This window comes from Arachis hypogaea, chromosome 17 (genome assembly GCF_003086295.3).
Source record: "Arachis hypogaea cultivar Tifrunner chromosome 17, arahy.Tifrunner.gnm2.J5K5, whole genome shotgun sequence".
Lineage (NCBI taxonomy): Eukaryota > Viridiplantae > Streptophyta > Magnoliopsida > Fabales > Fabaceae > Arachis > Arachis hypogaea.
Window position 1 is genome coordinate 42,017,287 of NC_092052.1, and position 19,473 is coordinate 42,036,759.

General features: G+C 33.5%; 1 protein-coding gene and 1 long non-coding RNA gene across 2 annotated transcripts; one reads left to right on the forward strand and one right to left on the reverse strand.

The window, feature by feature from the left end:
* Positions 1-1,959: 1,959 nt before the first annotated feature.
* Positions 1,960-4,241, reverse strand: LOC140180586 (rho GTPase-activating protein 7-like). Its single transcript, XM_072221830.1, has 6 exons — positions 4,017-4,241; positions 3,820-3,912; positions 3,519-3,617; positions 2,935-2,971; positions 2,182-2,258; positions 1,960-1,980 (listed from the first exon to the last, which is right to left on the reverse strand). Exons 2-6 carry the CDS (start codon positions 3,847-3,849, stop codon positions 1,960-1,962), a joined length of 264 nt encoding a protein of 87 aa, XP_072077931.1. The 5' UTR covers positions 3,850-3,912; positions 4,017-4,241.
* An 8,937-nt stretch (positions 4,242-13,178) lies between these two features.
* On the forward strand, positions 13,179-15,566 carry LOC114925713 (uncharacterized). Its single transcript, XR_003815289.2, has 4 exons — positions 13,179-13,359; positions 13,451-13,505; positions 13,594-13,751; positions 15,285-15,566. It is a non-coding gene; the product is annotated as an uncharacterized lncRNA (long non-coding RNA).
* Positions 15,567-19,473: the final 3,907 nt, after the last annotated feature.

Here is a 19,473-nt window from a genome sequence, read left to right on the forward strand (position 1 = left end):
AAAAATAAAAGCTTTAATATCATGACATGAAGTATGATTTCCAAAAGTCTAAGATACTTGATAGAGGCATATAGTTCCCCAAATATCAATGGTAAGTGTCTCATGTTACCCAAAAACTTAAAGTGTCTCTTTTCTCTTGAGATCTATTTTGTCTCGCGAAAATATTATTTTGCTATCAAATGGTCTCCACTTTAGGTACTATAGGATAATAATTATTAATATTTGAGGGACCATGCATTTTGTCAGTAAATTAATTTTCTACAAGTTAAAATAGTTCTTCTATGTTTCATAATATCTTACATTTTTAAGTTTTCAAAATATTTTATATCTATGTAGCACTAGTTTCCTTTCTTTTTTTTTCTCTTTCATATTTACCCCTACTAATGATGTAATTTTAAGAAAGGGATTAAGTGTAGTATGAAATGCATTGATTTAAAATTTTCCAATATAATTGAAAATAATCTATCTATTCACATAAATTTTTACTATTTCCAAGATGTTTTTTTTCTCTATGTGTTTTTTGTTTTGTGACAGTAATTATGTATGAGAGGATATTGCCGGTTATATTATTCTAAAGTAAAGAAGTTGGTAAACGAAGTTGAAAAGGTTCTAAACTTGTACAAAGTCATCAATTACAACAAATGTTATTGTTCCAAGTTGGTAAAAGAAGTTGAAAAGAGACAAGGCAATGAAAGAATCTCGCGTATGAGAAAAAAGGTAGTGTACATGAAGGTCTACTAGTTAGCCAACACCTTGTATACATAAGAAAATGCTACTTTGATGAGCTTGGGACAATCCAAAACACCATTGTGAGTCTAGAAAACTCACTTTTAGATATCTTGCTTAGACCTACATGCCGTATATAAGGTCCAAGCCAAACCTCGATGGATGTGCAAAAAGTGTCAAGAAAGAGAAAGTACGTAGATAAGTATGAATGTCGTGCATGATATTTATGATGATAATATCATGATGAAGGAACTAATATGGATAATGATGGTCAGGTGCCAAGTTAAGATGATAAATAAGATATTGATATTTGATACTGAGATTTGTTAAGGCTTTATGATGATGTGAATATGATTATAATAATGAGGAATTATGATGTTTCTATTGACCATATGTGATTTTTCCTTTTTAAGCATAAGGTTAGTCGAGGGTACATCCCAAATAGTTTTGTTTAAGAGGTGATATGACGATCTCCCTTTAAGATAGACTTCAAGAAGTTCCGGTTGTTCCTCTTATGAAATGCACATGAAAAAAACTATATCTGGTGATAGCTACTAGATGTTGTGAGATATGACAATACAATCGACACATAAATTCATGACTGGTTTGATAGACATTTATCATATGTATTTGTGTGTATTTGATTGTAATTATTATAAATGTAACTTTATGCTAATTGATTTATATGCTCTTTGTTTGTGTTAAACTTGTATGAAATGTTAGCATTCGTTTATTGGACGGAGGTAACGAAGGTTCAGGTAGCGTCGAATCTTAGAATTGACCCTAAGCTACAATCCTATGTTGGCAAATGGAGACTAGAATGTTTAGTTGAATGGTATAGGTGAACTCCTGGGCATTTGTGACTCAAGATGCAAAAACTTGGATGCCTATGATTTCAAATATCAATATATAGCTTTTATCATTTTTCTTTACCCTACTGGTAAGCTTTAGACTTTCACTCCTGGTTAGCATTTGTTTTTATAGATGTGGATTGCATTATGTGTGTATGAACAAATATATTTGAATACTTTATTTTATTTGGATACTCTAACATAAGATCACCCACTTTGTCACATTACTATAACTATAAGATGTTAAGACCTTTAGCTTTCTTCCGTTCATGTAATTTCAAAGCTTGTCATATCATATACATTTTCCCTACATAATTAGGAGATTAAATTTTAGTTGCTTCTTGGAATCAAAGGATTCGACCATATTATTGTATTCATGTAATTAGTACTTCTGAGAGCTAAACTATTTCAAGCAATTTAACCATTATGGATATTGTTATTTCGAGTTCTAAGTTCTATTTTTGAGTTTATGAATTAAGAGATAAATGAGATTTTAAAACTAATATTTTATCTTTACTCTCAAAGTAAGAGCTCATTACAACGTAGTAAATAAATAAAAAAGATTATTACATTCAATTTCAGAAATTAAAAAAAAAGAACTTACTGGATCACTTCTAAAGAAAACAAGTGAAGTTTGTGTTAAAACAAACCACCTTTTCTTCCAGGATGTCCATCCAATACCTACACATAAAGAAATTATATACAATGTAATTTTATAATGACTTAAAAAATCTAGTCATTCTAGTATCATTAAGCATCATTATCTATAGTCAAAGACAAAATGCAATTGAATTGTAAAAAGATCAAAAGAATAAGAAGAATGAACAAAGAAAAAGCATACATGATTAGCAGTGCATTTCTATAACCGAAATTTCTATTCATCTAAGATTAGTTGGGATCATAATATTCTTTTATATATAAGGAGTATTAATTTCTTGCTTTTATTTTAGGGGTAAAATAACATGTCTCTTTGTTTAAAACTTCAACCAAAATCACTCTTTAGTATTAAAGAAAGCATTGTATATGGGCAACTTGGATGACCTTGAAAAATATTAAGTATAAATATTATATACAAGTTTTTCTTGCCTTTGAAGTTGTTACTACTATTAATCATAGTAAAATCTTATTAGATATGTTCTTACTCAATGTTTCCATTTAAACAAATTAAATGAATTTAATAATAGCGAAAGCTAAAAAGCCCCATTTTTTTGTCAATTGAGAATGTGAATTATTCAGTGCATCATCATCATCATCATCATCATCATTTCCTCCACCTCTTGGTATTGGGATTATATAACTAAAATAAATAAATTAATTAATAATTCTATCGCACATAAATTAGAGAAGTTTATCACACCTTTGGAAGATATGAAAAGTGGCCCACTTTTGAAAACCTGAAAGAAATTAATAAAAAATTCAGTCGTTAAGTGATATTGAGTATACTCATTATAATTTGAAAAACAGTATTTACTTTAAACTGGCTTTTTTTTTCTTGTTAAAAACCAATCAAATTTATCATTTGAATACAAATAATTTTACCATTTTTACTATGTTTATCTCACTTTTGTTAGGTGAATTAGAATACAATTTTTATAAAGTAAAATTTTAACATGGTTTTCAAGGAGGGAGAAAAAGTGGAGCAATAGTTAAATTATCTCTATGTGAATTAAAAGTCGCAAATTTAAACCGTGAAATCAACTACTAATATAATTATCAAATTAGGTTGTCTATGTTATATCCTTTGAATTGGGCTACCCTTTTTATATGAAAAAGTCTACAATTTACCTGAATTTCCATGAGAACAAGTTGATAAACCACAAAACTATCAAGCATATTGACCAATATATTCCCATTCCAAAACCATGCTTTATTTTGAATGAATCAACCAATCAATTGAGGAAAAAAAACTTTATTCATACTTTTGAAAATACAAATAATTACCTTGGTGCTACTGCTACTCTTGAAAAGAGGATGCTCTGGTGACCCAGTTTGGGACTCAGGTTGAGGTTGAGGATCGAGATTAGGAGCACCATCATTTTCCTACACAAATAAAAAACAAACAAAATGAGCTTTCACTTTCAATTCACACACACGACGTCATTAACCAACCATTAAACATTCCTTTACACCATAATTCATATAAAAAACCCAAATTATACATTTGATAGGCTCTTATGAACAAAGAAATTTTTGCATAAAAAATTTATTAAAATAAATAAATAACATTTTTAAGACATTTTACCTGAACTGATTCATCAGTTTTGCTAGTCATTCTGCAATCCCAAATTCAAAATACAATATTTATATACCCGTATGTATTATGTCATAGACAATCCTGCATCAACATTAATCATGATAACAATGCAACTTAGATATTACAATTTAATTTAAGAAAAATAAAACAATAATAATACTAGTATTATTAATATGAGAATTTACCTGGACATAGAATGAGGAAAACAAAGAAAAACAAGAAAAGCATGAAAGTGATAAAAAAATGACAGTTTTGCATATAAATTCGACCTATCTCTCTTATCTCTCTCCACTATTCTCTTGTCTCTTTTTTGCTTTTTCAAATGGAAGAAGAAATGTGCATGTGAAGGAAAAATTTGTGTTTATGTTTGGATGTTGAAGTGGGAAGAGAGAAGCAAAGAAGAAAATGAAAAATAATGAGCGGAGATGGGTGTTTCGTAATGTGCGGCAAACGTATACATGATTACTATACCTCTAAACAAAAACAAAAGCAAAAGTGGATGGTTGAACGTGGAGGAAAAAGAAAGTGTCTTTTTTTGTTTTTTCATTTAATTTGCAACATTCTATTCTCTACTTAACTTTCATTTGTCCTCTTGATTATTTTTTGTGTTGTACAAGAGATTAAATTAAAATCATACGTATTATTTACTTTTATTATAAACTAAATATAGAATTATCAAAATATGTTATAATTTATGAGTTGCATTGTTTTAATTTATCAAAATTAAAAGTTTATAGTAAAATTTAAGTCACACAAAAAATATTTAATTTTGCTTTGGCTCTCGTAATCTATAATTTAAGTGGATTCAATCCATATAACTTGTGATTCGAGTGGGTTGTTTCGTTTTTATTTTTATTCTTTGAAAATATATTTTTATATTTAATTTTTCTAATAAAACTATTTTTTTAATTACTTCAAATCAAAAATACTATTTCATTATTTATTTATCATATTTATTAGAAATAGATCTTTTAAATTTTATTTTAAGCCTTTCAAAGTTTATTATAAGAATTTTATGATTTAAAAAAGTTAATTATTAAGTGAGTTAATATGTTTAAACTATCAATTCGTGTAGGGTTAGATTAAGTAGAATTTTTTCCTAAAAACACAAAGGTAGTCTTATTTATTATTTTAACCCATAACATTTGGAGAGTAAACCCAAACATATTTTGACAACTCCTTCGTATGTGTGAAATACATTTTTTTAGATCGTACATACTCAACCAATGAACTCATGAAGAAGGGAGCAAAGACCTTTGATTTGAAAGTTACTCCATTCGGTATTACCATTAAAGACAAACCATAAATCCCAAGTTTTATAAAGTCACGGCAATAACATCGCAAAAGTGCCAAGTGCCAACTCCTAAATCACACAAATACTACCTCGTGCAAATTAAGGTCAACAACTCCTAAAATGACTCATAATATAAACAATCTATGCTATTATAAAAGGAAGTACCAACGAATTCATGCCTTTTGAAGCATATCTCTCCACTTATCTCTAATACACCATTTCTTCAATCGCTCTAAAAACAAAAGTCTAAGACCACTCGTGTCGGTTGTTTATTGTACTTCAAAACAATCACCCTTCAACGTATTTAAGAGCATTGGATAGTTCTAGAAGAATTGTGTTGCATGCTGATTGACACCAAGGCTCCCTTGGCCTTAAGTTGTTGATCACCCCTCAAGAACACCAGCAGATCCTATTACTATGCTCTTCATTTGTAATATCTCTCCATCTATTTATAAATATAAACTTTTTTAGCAAGGCAAATTACAGGTCAATGAAACCAACTTGGAAGATTAGATTGAGCAACTTGTTTTGCCCAAAATTCTGATTCCATATTGGCCTCCCCTTCTATGTTGACCATTTGATTAAGCTAGAATTAAAGGTTTTAATCACCAACTTATCCAAAGGACCAAGTGATTCCTCGATTACAAATTTTACTACTCCATCCCTTCTTTTTGTCAATGCCATAGCATTACCTGTATTAACAAATTCACACAAGAATACTAACATTTATTATTAGAATTAGTAAGGCAACCTCCAACGGCCATCAGTTTTTCTTTTTTTTTTTTTTGTATAAATATTCACTACAAAACTACAAAAATATTTTGTCATAAAGCTAAGTATTAAATTTTTTTGTAGTTTATTTTTCTCATTGTCGTTACTTCTCCAAATTTGCCTCTTCTCTTTGTGTTGAGTTTGAGAAATAATAACATAATTTGACGATGACAAACATATTTAAGATTGAGTTTTTTGACACATTTAAGATTGAATTTGAAAGTTCAAGTGTTTTTTTATGAATATTTTATTATTACAGGCCCATATTAAAATGCTATTGACAAAAGGGGCCAAGCATGTCAGCAGATCATATTGGACAAATCAAAGTAGAAAGAGATGCAAGCACTAGGATCAAAATGGACAAACACTATAGCATATCCCTACTATAACCATGTCCAAGATCAGTTCGAGTAAAAGTGCTTACAAGCATAATTGTCACAATCGAACTGGTGATTGAACTAGTCAAATAACTGATTTATTGATTTATTAGTTCAATCTATAAATTACTGGTTGAACCAGTAGAATTGGTTCTACGTAAATAAAAAATATAAAATAGTAAAAACTTGAGTAAAATAACAATTAGGTCCTTGAAGTTTTGGACTTCAGACTAATTAGTCCTTAGAAAATAAAGTACCGATTTGGTCTTCTACGATAGTAAACGATGGACATGTTATGTCTTTTAATTTATCATGTAAAATTTAATGGTGATACTTATATGTCCTTACTAATTAGTCCTAAGTCGAAATCATCGAAAACCTACTACTTGATTCAATACTCTAAAAAATTTAAAATAAATATCTTCACTAATATTTTAATATGTAAATGTAAATATTGAAATATTTAATTTTTATTTTAATAATTGTATAAATTCTAAATAATTATAAATTAAAAAAATGAGTATAAAATTAAAATTAAATTAAATAAATATAAAATAATTCAATTGTGTAAATATATATATAATAACTAGCACATAAAGTATTAAAAGAGTAAAGCAGCCTGGTGGCATGTGTTGTTGTTCACCCTCTAGAGCACAAGAGTTTGAACCCCTATTCATGCATTTTTTTCCTCTAGAGGGTGAACAACAACACATGACATCGAACTCTTGTCCTCTAGAGGGTGAACAACAACACATGCCACCAGGTAAAGGAGCACAGGAGCTAGGACCGGCCGGTTCACGAATTTGTTTCGAACTGGCCGGTTTGAGACAAACCGTTTGGTTCTTAGCGGTTTAATTGCACCTTCGATCCAAACTCTCAACTGAACTGCCCAGACCATCCGTTCATTGGTTTTTCAGTCGAACCAACTGGTCTGGTCCGGTTCCTTTTTTTTTTAACTGAAGATAGGGAGACTCGAACGCGCAACCTCTTAGTTGAGTATGGGAAGACTATGCCATTTGAGTTATAACTCATTGGGGTCCGGTCTGGTTCTTACAACTATGCTTATAAGGAAAAATATTTATTTCTTTGCATCAAATTGATGGACAGAAAAGGACGAAACTTAAAGTCAAAGCTAAAAATCAAGAGTGTTGATTTGAATAGTACAATAAAAATAGGTTTAACAGCCAAAAGCATCAACAAAAACAACATCACCATCCACAATCCTCTATATTTTTACAAAAATACCTCTGTTGTTTGTGCAAGACTACTACCCATGCTGCCACTCATCCATGGAGAAAAATGTTATCTCAACCCTGTCCTTTACATTTAGAGATTGTCTCCAAGAATAGCTTCAAATTTTGGAAGTAATGCACATATACAAAAGGGGACATTTGATCAAGAGTTGTATACAATGAGTGAGACCACTAAAACTATTTTTCCAGAGTATTCTACCTATATTCATCTTCTCCTTCATTTTATTAATTGAATATGTTGCTTTTCTAGTTTATTTTTCTTTGTTTTTATGAAAAAAAGACTAATATGTGCGACATTTGAAAATTTGATTGAGAGAAAAGACAAAGAGAAGTATACTTAGAGAAAAAACCATTGAATATGTCAAATCATTTTGATGTATTTCTGTTTTGTATCATGAGTTTGAGAGTTTTTCCTTCCTAAGTTAAGAAAGCACTTAATGTTGAAGTCTAAGCTAGGTTAGTTTAGTAATGACAAGTTTGGTTAGAAGCTTATGTGTTCATTTATAGGATTTGGAAGAATCCTAGAAAATTGGTATATGCATGTAATTTCTGAAAATTATAATGAAAATTCTACTATTATTGTAGTAAAAATTGAATGTAGATCGCGTTATACTAAGTTGATGAACCAAAATATATGGTGGTACAAATTTCTATTTTCTGCTCTATCGTTTTATTCTATTTTTATGAGACAAAAATAAAATGTCTCCTGCATAATCATTTTAACCGACGTTACAATAATTCTATTTTAAATTTATTTTGGTGACTAAATTAAAAATTAAAAAAAAGGCAACATTAGATTCAACCTCTCTCTAAGTCATTAATAACCTTCACTTCGTATTTCTCCCATTCCTTCAAGTGATTAATTGTTTCATCCCATACATCTTTTTATTGGATTTTCTAAAAACTTTCAATGAGATTTTCTTTTTTTATTTCAACTAAACCCATAAACGAAAGATTTCTGACAACCTCTTTTATACTCCCTATTTTTCCCTACTCCCTAACACTATACATGCAATTCCAGAACAATATCATTGAGAAACATTTAGGTCACAAACTTGATTTTGTGTCCTGATCTGTCTCACTTTTTTCCTTGTTCTATTGATGATTTCGTAAGGTTTGTTCACTTCTGTCATAGACTCCTTGATATGTTTGATTACTGTCTCTTCATTCTCCCATGTCATCTTTAATATCAAATTCTGTGTCTTTATTCTCACTCTAAAAGTCTGATTCAGTGTTTTGCAGTGTAGTCTTCTTCTTGTGCTCTTCACTAATCAATTGCCTTCTTAATCTCTTCTTTGCGGTGATTCTTATCCTTTCTATATTTTTTTTCAAAGACCAGCGGAAATAAAAAGATTAAAATAGACTCATTCTGCTATTCACTTTAGGGTTCCTTCCTTTTGTTCCTTTTGTACCTCTTCTCTCCTTCATTATTCTTAAATGGGCCCAATTGTGAGCCCAATTGTGTTTCCAGAATAACCTCCTCTGTGTTCCTATCATTATGCCAATATTTGGTTGAATTTGAATTTTCACCTTGAAATCTTGAATTGAATTCTCCATGCCTTGAATTCTTCATTCTCCCGATGCATCCCTAGATGGACATCATTAATTGTGCCTCCTTTCTCATTACTTTCAATGCTTCCCCATATCCACTACCACATTATCATCTTCATACTCATGTCATACCGTTGCTTTCATGCATCAATTCTTTAGAAAATTGATTTTTTTTTTTCTCCGTGCCTTTACACATCTTCTCATTGCTTATGACCTTTTCCTTCATTGTTTGTTTGACAAATACCTGGAATTTCTCACCTATTAGATTCAACATTATCTTATCCTGAATAGTTGGCATCCATGTTGTATCAATCATGACTTTAATTTGATCGAATCATAGCTATTTCCATGGATGGCTTTATTGTCTATCCAGATAATTGTCCCCCAAACTGTTGTCACCTTCTAGATATTTCATTCATTCCAACCACGGAGCAAAATGCCATAAATGTCAATGTATAACTTTCATCATTTGTTAGTTTTTGCTATATCCCATATCTTTATTTTCCCAAAGTAGTTTAACAAGAAAGAGGATTATAGATCTTCTTCTATGCTTTTTACTATATCAAAAGTGAGGACCATCTTGAAGGAGCCCAAACTTTTAATTAGCCCTGTATTCAACTTCATTTTTTCTAGAATAACCATCATCCACTTTCCAAAAGAAGAAACTGATAAGGCCGTAGGGCAGCTGATGAGCGGATAATTTATACTGTTTTTGGCATTGTTTTTATATAGTTTTTAGTATGTTTTAGTTACTTTTTATTATATTTTTATTCAAAAATCAAATTTTTAGACTTTACTATGAGTTTGTGTGTTTTTCTATGATTTTAGGTATTTTCTAGCTGAAATTGAGGGACTTGAGCAAAAATCTGATTCAAAGGCTAAAAAAAGACTGCAGATGCTGCTGGATTCTGACCTCCCTGCACTCGAAGTGAATTTTCTAGAGCTACAGAAGTCCAATTGGTGCGTTCTCAATTGTGTTAGAAAGTAGACATCCTGAGCTTTCCATCAATATATAATAGTCCATACTTTGCCCGAGATTTGATGGCCCAAATTGGCGTTCAAAGTCAGCCTAAAACATCTTGGCATAAAACGCCCAAACTGGCACCAACGTTGGCGTTTAACTCCAGGAAAAGCCTAAACACGAAAAAGCTTCAATTCTCAGCCCAAACACACACCAAGTGGGCCCCGAAAGTAGATTTCTGCACTATCTGCATTTAGTTACTCATTTTCTGTAAACCCTAGTTACTAGTTTAGTATAAAAACTACTTTTAGAGATTTATTTTACATCTTTGGACGTTTAGTCCTTAGACTTTTACCATTGTACATGTTTGGAGGCTGGCCTCACGGCCATGCCTAGACCTTTTTCACTTATGTATTTTCTAGGGTGGAGTTTCTACACCCCATAGATTAAGGTGTGGAGCTCTGCTGTTCTTCATGAATTAATGCAATTACTACTGTTTTTCTATTCAATTCACGCCTACTTCTTCTCCAAGATATACTCTCGTACTTAATTCAGTTAAGTCATAATGAAGGGGTGACCCGTGACAATCACCCAATCTTCGTTACTCGCTTAGCCAAGGTCGCGTGCCTGACAACCACAAAACAATCTACATGATGTTCAACATAGTCATTGGACGACAGCTGGAGTATATTCTCTTGGGTTTCTAATATAAGATTAGAACCTTCGTGGTATAGGCTAGAATTATTGGCAGCCATTCCTGGGATCCGGAAAGTCTAACCTTGTCTGTGGTATTCCAAGTAGGATCTGGGATCCGGAAAGTCTAAACCTTGTCTGTGGTATTTCGAGTAGGATCTGGGAATGGATGACTGTGACGAGCTTCAAACCTGCGAATATGGGGCACAAGTGATAGTGTGCAAAAGGACAATGGTCCTATTCCGACGCTAGCGGGAACCGACAGATGATTAGCTGTGCGGTGACAGCGCATATGGATTTGTTTTCATCCGAGAGGATCATACAGCTTGCCATGGAAGGAGGCAACGCATGGTTGGAAGAAGGCAGTAGGAAAGCAGAAGTTCAGAAGCAACAAAGCATCTCCAGACGCTTATCTGAAATTTTTACCAATGAATTACATAAGTATCTATATCTTATTTTATATTTTAATTATATTTTAATTATCAAAACCTCATAACCAATTGAATCTGCCTGACTGATATTTACAAGGATGACCATAGCTTGCTTCAAGCCGACAATCTCCGTGGGATCGACCCTTACTCACGTAAGGTTTTGGACGACCCAGTGCACTTGCTGGTTAGTTGTGCGGAGTTGTGAAAAAGAATTAAGATCACATTCATGCGTACCAAGTTTTTGGCGCCGTTTTAGAGATCACAATTTCGTGCACCAAGTTTTTGGCGCCGTTCCCGGGGATTGTTCGAGTTTGGACAAATGACGGTTCATCTTGTTGCTCAGATTAGGTAATTTTATTTAATTTTTAAGCTTTTTACTTTTTTTATTTTCAAAAAATTTCAAAAAAAAAAATTTCTGAAGAACAAAATAAAATATGTTTAGTTTTCTAAAAATTCTTCAGAATTTTTAAGAATGAATTCTAGAGTTTCATGAGATATGTTGAATTCTGGCTGGCTGTTAAGCCATGTTTAATCTTTTGAACCGAGGTTTCACTTATCCTTAGAAGAGCTTCTTTTTCTTTCTCATCAATTTAGCTGTTGTATGTAATGTTCTGCTGAAGCTTGGCTGGCCATTGGCCATGTCTAAATTTTTGGACCGAAGCTTTCACATAAAGCTTGGCTGGCTATTAAGCCATGTCTAAAATTTTGGACCGAAGCTTTAGACTAACATTACATGATTCTTAGAATTCTTATTAAAAATTTTGAAATCTTTATTTTTCTTTTTCAAAATAATTTTCGAAAATTACAAAAAAATTAATAAAATCATAAAAACCAAAAATATTTTGTATTTCTTGTTTGAGTCTAGTGTCAAATTTTAAGTTTGGTGTCAATCGCATGTTTTAACTTTTCTTAAAATTTTCGAAAATTCATGCTTATGTTTTTCATGATCTTCAAGTTGTTCTTGATGAATTTCTTTGTTTGATCTTTAAATTTTCTTGTTTGGTGTCTTTTCTTATTTTTCATATGCATTCTTAAATTATTAGTGTCTAAAGTTTAAAAATTTTTAAGTTTGGTGTCTTGCATGTCTTTCTTTTCTTAAAAATTCTTTAAAATTATGTTCTTGATGTTCATCATGATCTTCAAAGTGTTCTTGGTGTTCATCTTGACATTCAAAGTGTTCTTACATGCATTCTCTGTTTTGATCTTAAACTTTCATGTTTTGCATCATTTTTATGTTTTTCTCTCTCCTCACTAAAAATTCAAGAATAAAAAAAATATCTTTCCCTTATTTCACTCATAAATTTCGAAATTTTGAATTGATTTAGTCAAAAAGTTTTAAAATTTAGTTGTTTCTTGTTAATCAAGTCAAAATTTCAATTTAAAAATTCTATCTTTTTCAAATCTTTTTCAAAAAACAAATCTTTTTAGTTTCCTTTTCAATTTTTTTTCAAAATAAGATTTCAATCATATCTTTTTCAAAACTTAATTTCAAAATATTTTTCTAACTTCTTATCTTTTCAAATCTTTTTCAATTAACTACTTGACTTTTTGTTTGATTTTAAAAATTTTCTATTTCAATCATATCTTTTTCAAAACCACCTAACTACTTTTCTCTCTCCAATTTTTGAAAATCACTAACCACTTTTCAAAAATCTTTTTAATTAATTAATTTATTTAGTTTTCAAATTTTATTTTATTTCTTCTCTTAATTTTTGAATACTAACCAACAATTAAAATAAAAATAAAAATATTTTCCTTTTATTTTAATTTAAATTCGAATTCTGTAAACCCCGGTTAAATTAGTAGATAATTAGTCAATAAATTAATTTTTAATAAGGAGGATTAGAAATGTGAATATTATATTAAATTAGGGTAGAGCTCATCGAAAAGAGAATTTTGACACTAATTTCGAGAAAATCGGTCCAAGATTGGACCGAACGGGCCGAACTGGGCCCAAACCGGGCCCGTGGGCCCAACCAGCCCATCACTTAAGAAGACCGAAGCCTTCTCTTTTCTTTCATTCAGCGTAAATGAAGCTTTCAGCTTCCAGGGAGAGGAGAAATGAGAAAAGCTCCCGAAACCCTTACGTTAATTTCCGATCTTCGTAACTTCTCCGTCCGAGCTCCGATCGTCGCACCGTTTACGGCCACGCGTTCATCGCGTCAAGCTCTACATTTCTACCGGAACAATTTCATAGGTAAGCCCTTAAATATTCTCAGCCACTCTTTTCCCCCAATTTTCGAGTTTTGAGAAGGGGTATTGAATTTCTTTGATTTTTGATGTTTTAGGATCCAATTAGCTTGAGGAAAATGTTCACTCTTGCTTATGTGAAGCTTGGGTAAGGTGAGGATATGATAATTCTATTTTATTTTCATTGAATTTGAGCTTTGAGTATTAAATTGGATATATATGTGTTATGAATGTGTATTAGGTTATGAATAAATAATTGGAGCTTGGAATTGTGGATATTGGAATTTGGAGGAAGCTGAGCCTAGTGTTTATTGAATTTTGAAAGGGCTGTGTTTGTTTTGGAAGGGCTGTGTTTATTATAATTAAAGTGCCTTAATCGTTACGTGGGAATCGGCCAAGGTATGGTTTAGGTTTCTTGCATTTAATATATAATGTTCTGTGAAAACTTAGGCTAGATGACCATAGGATAAGTTGGAATGCAGGTGTATATTTAATGTTTAGTAATGGGTTGATAAATATGCTTGGTTTGGTTTGGTGATTTGTTTGTAAGATGATATTGGTTGCTAGTTGGATCTTTGAAAGGATATGTGATTGAATTGTTGATTATATGGCTATATTTTGGTTTGGTTGAATGATGATTGATGGGAAGACATGGAGCTTGTTAAGGATTATTGTTGGCAATTTGGATTGGTGGTAATAGGTTTGAAAATAATTGGAATGGAAATCTTGAATGAAAAATGAGGTATTTTGTGTTAAAAGCCTAGGATTTGTGAACTATGATTTTTAGTTGAATTTTGGTCGTTGGATTTGAATATTGTATGAGTATAATTGTTGATCTGAGGTAGATTTATTGTGGTGATTGTTATGATGTGAGGAAGGGTATGTTGAATTGAAAAGAATGCAGGTTTGGACCCGAAAAGGGTGGCAAAGTCCGAGTTTTAGAGGAGATGCTGCCGAAATTTTATAAAAATTAGAGATTTTGTTTATATGATTATTTAAAAAGATTTAGATTCAAAGGTTATATGGTTTGATTTTGAGTTATTAAGAAAATGAGCATGTTTTAAGTTTGATTCATTTAGAAAAGAATGAATTACGTTTTGAATTGGAACTATTGATGGACGGAATGGGAGGTGTAATAATGAAAGATAAGGATTGAATATGATTGATGTATGATGATGAATGAGATGCGATTGAGAATGATGTGGATGTTGATGAATTATAATTGAATTATTTATATGGCTTGAATAATTTAATGATCTGAGATACGAGGTTCCCTGGATTAAGTGCCGTGGCTTGCCACCACGTGTACCAGGTTGAAAACTCGATACTCTGTTGACCCTACGACGTAAGTGTGACCGGGCACTATATAAATTCCCGGGAATGTTACCCCCATTGAGTAATATTGATTATTTGAGATAAAGCTATGCATAGACTCTTGGGGATGCACGTCGGGGGACAGTCTAAGGACAATTCAGACTTGTCGGGTTGGCTGGATAACCGACAGATGAGCCTCATCAGCCATAGGACAGGCATGCATCATATGCATAATACTTGAATTACTTGCTTGTGTTTTAATTGGGTGTGCCTATATGTATTTGCCATGTTAAATGTGTATTTGTTACTTGCAGTAATTGTAACCTTCTTGTGCTTGTCTTTATCTGTCTATTTGTCTGTGAAAATCCATGATGGAGTTGGAGGTATGGAGGAATAGCAGTATGGTACTTAGATTTAAGGTTAAGTTAAGCTAGGTTTAAATATTCTTAGAAAACCACCTCTTATGGCTCCTGTTTAATACTTTAAGCTCTATAATCTGAGTGTCGGCGTCCTAGGATTGCCTCTGGCATTCCCAGGACCTTATATATTATGTGTGTGGCACCTTTACCATACTGAGAACCTCCGGTTCTCATTCCATACTATGTTGTTGTTTTTCAGATGCAGGTCGAGAGACACCTCGTTAGGTGTCTGGACTCTTGAAGCGGAGTGGTTACTGGGTAGTTTTATTGTACAGTGATAAATATATATGTACTTAGCTTTCTCTCTGCATAACTTGTTCTTTTTTATCCTCTTAGAGGTTTATGGAGAGGCAGGATTGTGTATATGTACTTTTGGGTTTTTGATATGTATGTATATATGTGTAAATATTCTCCGGCCAGTCTTGACTTCGCAGGCTGAGTTAGGAGCTTGTTATTTTGTATCTTTGGCACTCTTTTCCTACTTCTGTTATCTTATGTTTGACAGTTACGGTTTTCTTAGCACGCAAGTTAACTCGTTCCTTGAGCGTTGCGCTTTTATCTCACGATTTTTATTTCCCCTATTCTTCAAGGCTCCTAGCATATTATAATTCTTCTGCTATTATATGTACTCATTTTATTTTAGAGGTCGTAATACCACACCACCTTCGTTTTACGACTTAAGCGTAAAGCTTAGTGTGGTAGGGTGTTACATTATGGTATCAGAGCAGTTCGTTCCTATAGAGCCTGAAAGACGGACTGATTGTGCTTCTGTGCATTCTCTATGTATGTGTTTATGTGCTATTAGGATATCCGACTGATATATATGGCATAAACGTTTGTGAGCATGCATTTGGAACTTAAAGCATTAGACCTGCGATATTAAGACTGATCAACTTAATATCACTTGTTTAGTGTGTATAAGGACCATATGTCGACTTGCGGACACAGTCGCGGGTGAGGTAGAGATAGGATAGGCATTGTTACTCCTGATCCCATAGAGACTGATCCAGTAGACTTTATGGCTGCCCTGGGAAATATGGCTGCAGCTATGCAGGCAACAGCTGAGGCACTGGGTAACCAGATAAATCAGGATAATCATGGGAACAATAATGATGAAGACAGTCCTATGACACTTGCTACATTTCTGAAAGTTCACCCTTCGACTTTTAGGGGAACCTCAAATCCCACTGATGCAGATAATTAGATCCAAGCTATGGAAAGGGCGTTGCAGGTTCCTGAGGAGCAAAGGGTTGAGTTTGAAACTTATCAGCTGCAAGGTGAGGCTCAGTATTGGTGACAGGGGACACGATGTATCCTGCAGGCAGGTCGCACTGTGATAGTCAGGAGATTGGTCATTTAAGAATCATGTTTTGCTTGATTGTTCTGAGGAGTCAGTACAGTTTATGCTGGAAGGGGTCAGAAGCACCTGTTGTGGTGAATAGTTACTATATGAACTCAATGATAGTAAACTGTTCTGGAACTGAATGTCAGGGTATTATGTTATTAACTGTGGGAATATCAGGTGATAATCAAAGTTTAGAGAAGATTATGATTGTATGTTAATTTCCAAATATGTTTCCGGATGATATTAATGAAATTTCACCTAATCGGGAGGTTGAATTTGCAATTGAGTTGGTGCCTGGAGCCGGTCCGATTTCGATTACTCCTTACAAGATGTCACCTTTAGAAATGGCTGAACTGAAAGCTCAGCTGGAGGATCTGTTGGGTAAGCATTTTATTCGACCAAATATTTTTCCGTGGGAAACGCTAGTGTTACTGGTAAAGAAGAAGGATGGAAGTATGCGCTTGTGTGTCGATTATCGGCAATTGAATAAGATTATTGTGAAGAATAAATATCCACTACCTAGAATCGACGACATAATAGATCAGTTACAAGGTGCAAGTGTGTTTTCTAAGATTGATCTGTGATCCGGGTATCATCAGATAAGGGTTAGAGATGAAGATATTCCAAAAACTACTTTCAGGACATGTTATGGTCATTATGAGTATACAGTAATGTCTTTTGGGTTAACTAATGCCCCAGCAGTATTCATGGATTATATGGACAGGATTTTCTGACTATATCTGAACAAGTTTGTTATTGTCTTCATTGATGATATTCTTGTTTAATCTAAGACTGAAGAGGAGCATGCTGATCATTTGCAAACTGTGCTACAAATTCTGAGAAAACAGGAAGTTATACAGTAAGTTATCTAAATAAGAATTTTGGAAGAGTGAGGTAAAGTCTCTCTGTCACGTGGTGAGTAAGCAGGGAATAGTTATGGATCCTGCTAAGGTGGAAGCAGTGATGAAATGGAAGTGGCTAACTTCAGTAATAGAGATTAGGAGTTTCCTAAGTTTGGCAAAATATTATCGGAGATTCATTAAGAGATTTTTGCAGCTCGCCTTATCTTTAACTAAGTTGACTAGGAAGGATACGCCTTTTGTCTGGACTCCGGAGTGTGAAGAGAGTTTTCAAGCATTGAAGTACATGTTGACTGTTGCACCCGTATTGGTATTGCCCGAACCAAGTGAGCCGTTTGAAGTGTACTGTGATGCATCACTGAAGGGTTTAGAGTGCGTTCTGATGCAGCACCAGAATGTTGTAGCATACGCCTCACGGTAGTTAAGGCTGCATGAGATAAACTACCCGACACATGATTTAGAACTTGCTGCTGTTGTGTTTGCTTTAAAGATCTGGAGGCACTACCTCTATGGCATTAAGTTTCATGTTTCCTCATACCATAAGAGCTTGAAGTGTCTTTTTGAGCAGAAAGAGTTGAATATGCGTCGGAGGAGGTGGATGGAGCTTCTAAAAGATTATGATTTTGAATTGAATTATCATCTAGGAAAAGCGAACGTTGTGACGGACGCCTTGAGTCGGAAGTCTTTATATGCAGCTTGGATGATGCTATGAGAGGAAGAGTTACTAAAGGCATTTCAAGGTTTGAATATAGGAGTTAGAGAAGAATCTGGAATTCTGTGTTTGAGTCAGTTGCAGATTTCAAGTTATTTTAAATCAGAACTTTTGAAGGTTCATCAAGACAGTGAAGCGTTACGTAAGGTATTACCAGCAGTTGAACAGGAAAAATAGTGGAGAGTGTCAGAAGGATAGAATAGTTTGTGGAGGTTCAAGAACCGGATTATTGTGCCAGATATTGGAGACCTGTGACAGAGTATCTTGAAGAAAGATCATAAGAGCGGATTTTTAATTCATCCAGGGAGCACTAAAATGTACCAAGATCTGAAAGCAATGTTCTGGTGGCCAGGAATGAAGAATGATGTGGCATTGCATGTGTCTAAATATTTAATGCGTCAGAAGGTTAAGATTGAGCATCAGAGACCATCAGGGACCCTTCAACCTTTGGAGATTCCACAATGGAAATGGGAGAGTATCGCAATGAATTTTGTGATAGGGTTGCCTAGAACCCGATCTGGTTGTGACGCTATTTGGATAGTTGTGGATCGACTGACGAAATCAGCTCACTTTCTTCCTATCCGAATAAGTTTCACAATGGAAGAATTAGCTCGAGTATATATCAAAGAGATTGTCAGGTTACATGGCGTGCCTTCTACCATTATATCTGACAGAGATCCCCACTTTACATCAAGGTTCTGGGGAGCTTTTCAGCGTGCATTTGGGACTCAGTTAAGCTTGAGTACTGCGTATCACCCTCAGACAGATGCAAAATCAGAGAGAACTATTCAGACCTTAGAGAATATGCTAAGGGCTTGTGTTTTGGACCAGCCGGCGAGTTGGGATCCGTATATGCCATTAGTGGAGTTTGCTTATAATAATAGCTACCATGCAAGTATTGGAATGGCTCCATATGAAGCTCTGCATGGCAGGAAATGTCAATCTCCGTTGTGTTGGTATAAAACTGGAGAAAGAAGTTTGTTAGGACCTGAGATGATAACTGAAACTACTGAACAAATAAAGAAGATTTGTAACCGAATGCTTATAGCCCAAAGCCACCAGAAGAGTTATGCTTATCAGAGGCGAAAGCTTTTGGAATTTGAGGAAGAGGAGCATATTTTTCTGAAAGTTATACCAACCACTGGAGTGGGAAGAGCTATTAAAACTAAGAAACTGAATCCCCGTTATATTGGACCGTTTGAGATCCTGAAGAGAATTGGGTCGGTAGCTTATAGAATTGCCTTACCACCGTATCTTTCGAATTTGTACGACGTGTTTCATGTGTCACAGCTTCGGAAGTATATTCCTGATACAAGTCATGTTCTAGAACCAAAACCAATTCAAGTAAGAGAAGATCTAACACTTCCTGTAATTCCGGTAAGAATTGATAACACCAGTGTTTAACGATTACATGGAAGGAAAGTATCATTAGTAAAAGCAGCTTGGAGTCGAGCTGGTATCGAGGAACATA

Coding starts and splice junctions, on each gene's coding strand:
- LOC140180586 (XM_072221830.1), bottom strand. CDS start 3,849: ATGACTAGCAAAACTGATGAATCAGTTCAG. Junction 2,972..3,518: donor AGAGTAGCAGTAGCACCAAG/GTAATTATTTGT, acceptor AATTTCTTTCAG/GTTTTCAAAAGTGGGCCACT. Junction 2,259..2,934: donor ACTTTTCATATCTTCCAAAG/GTGTGATAAACT, acceptor CTTTATGTGTAG/GTATTGGATGGACATCCTGG.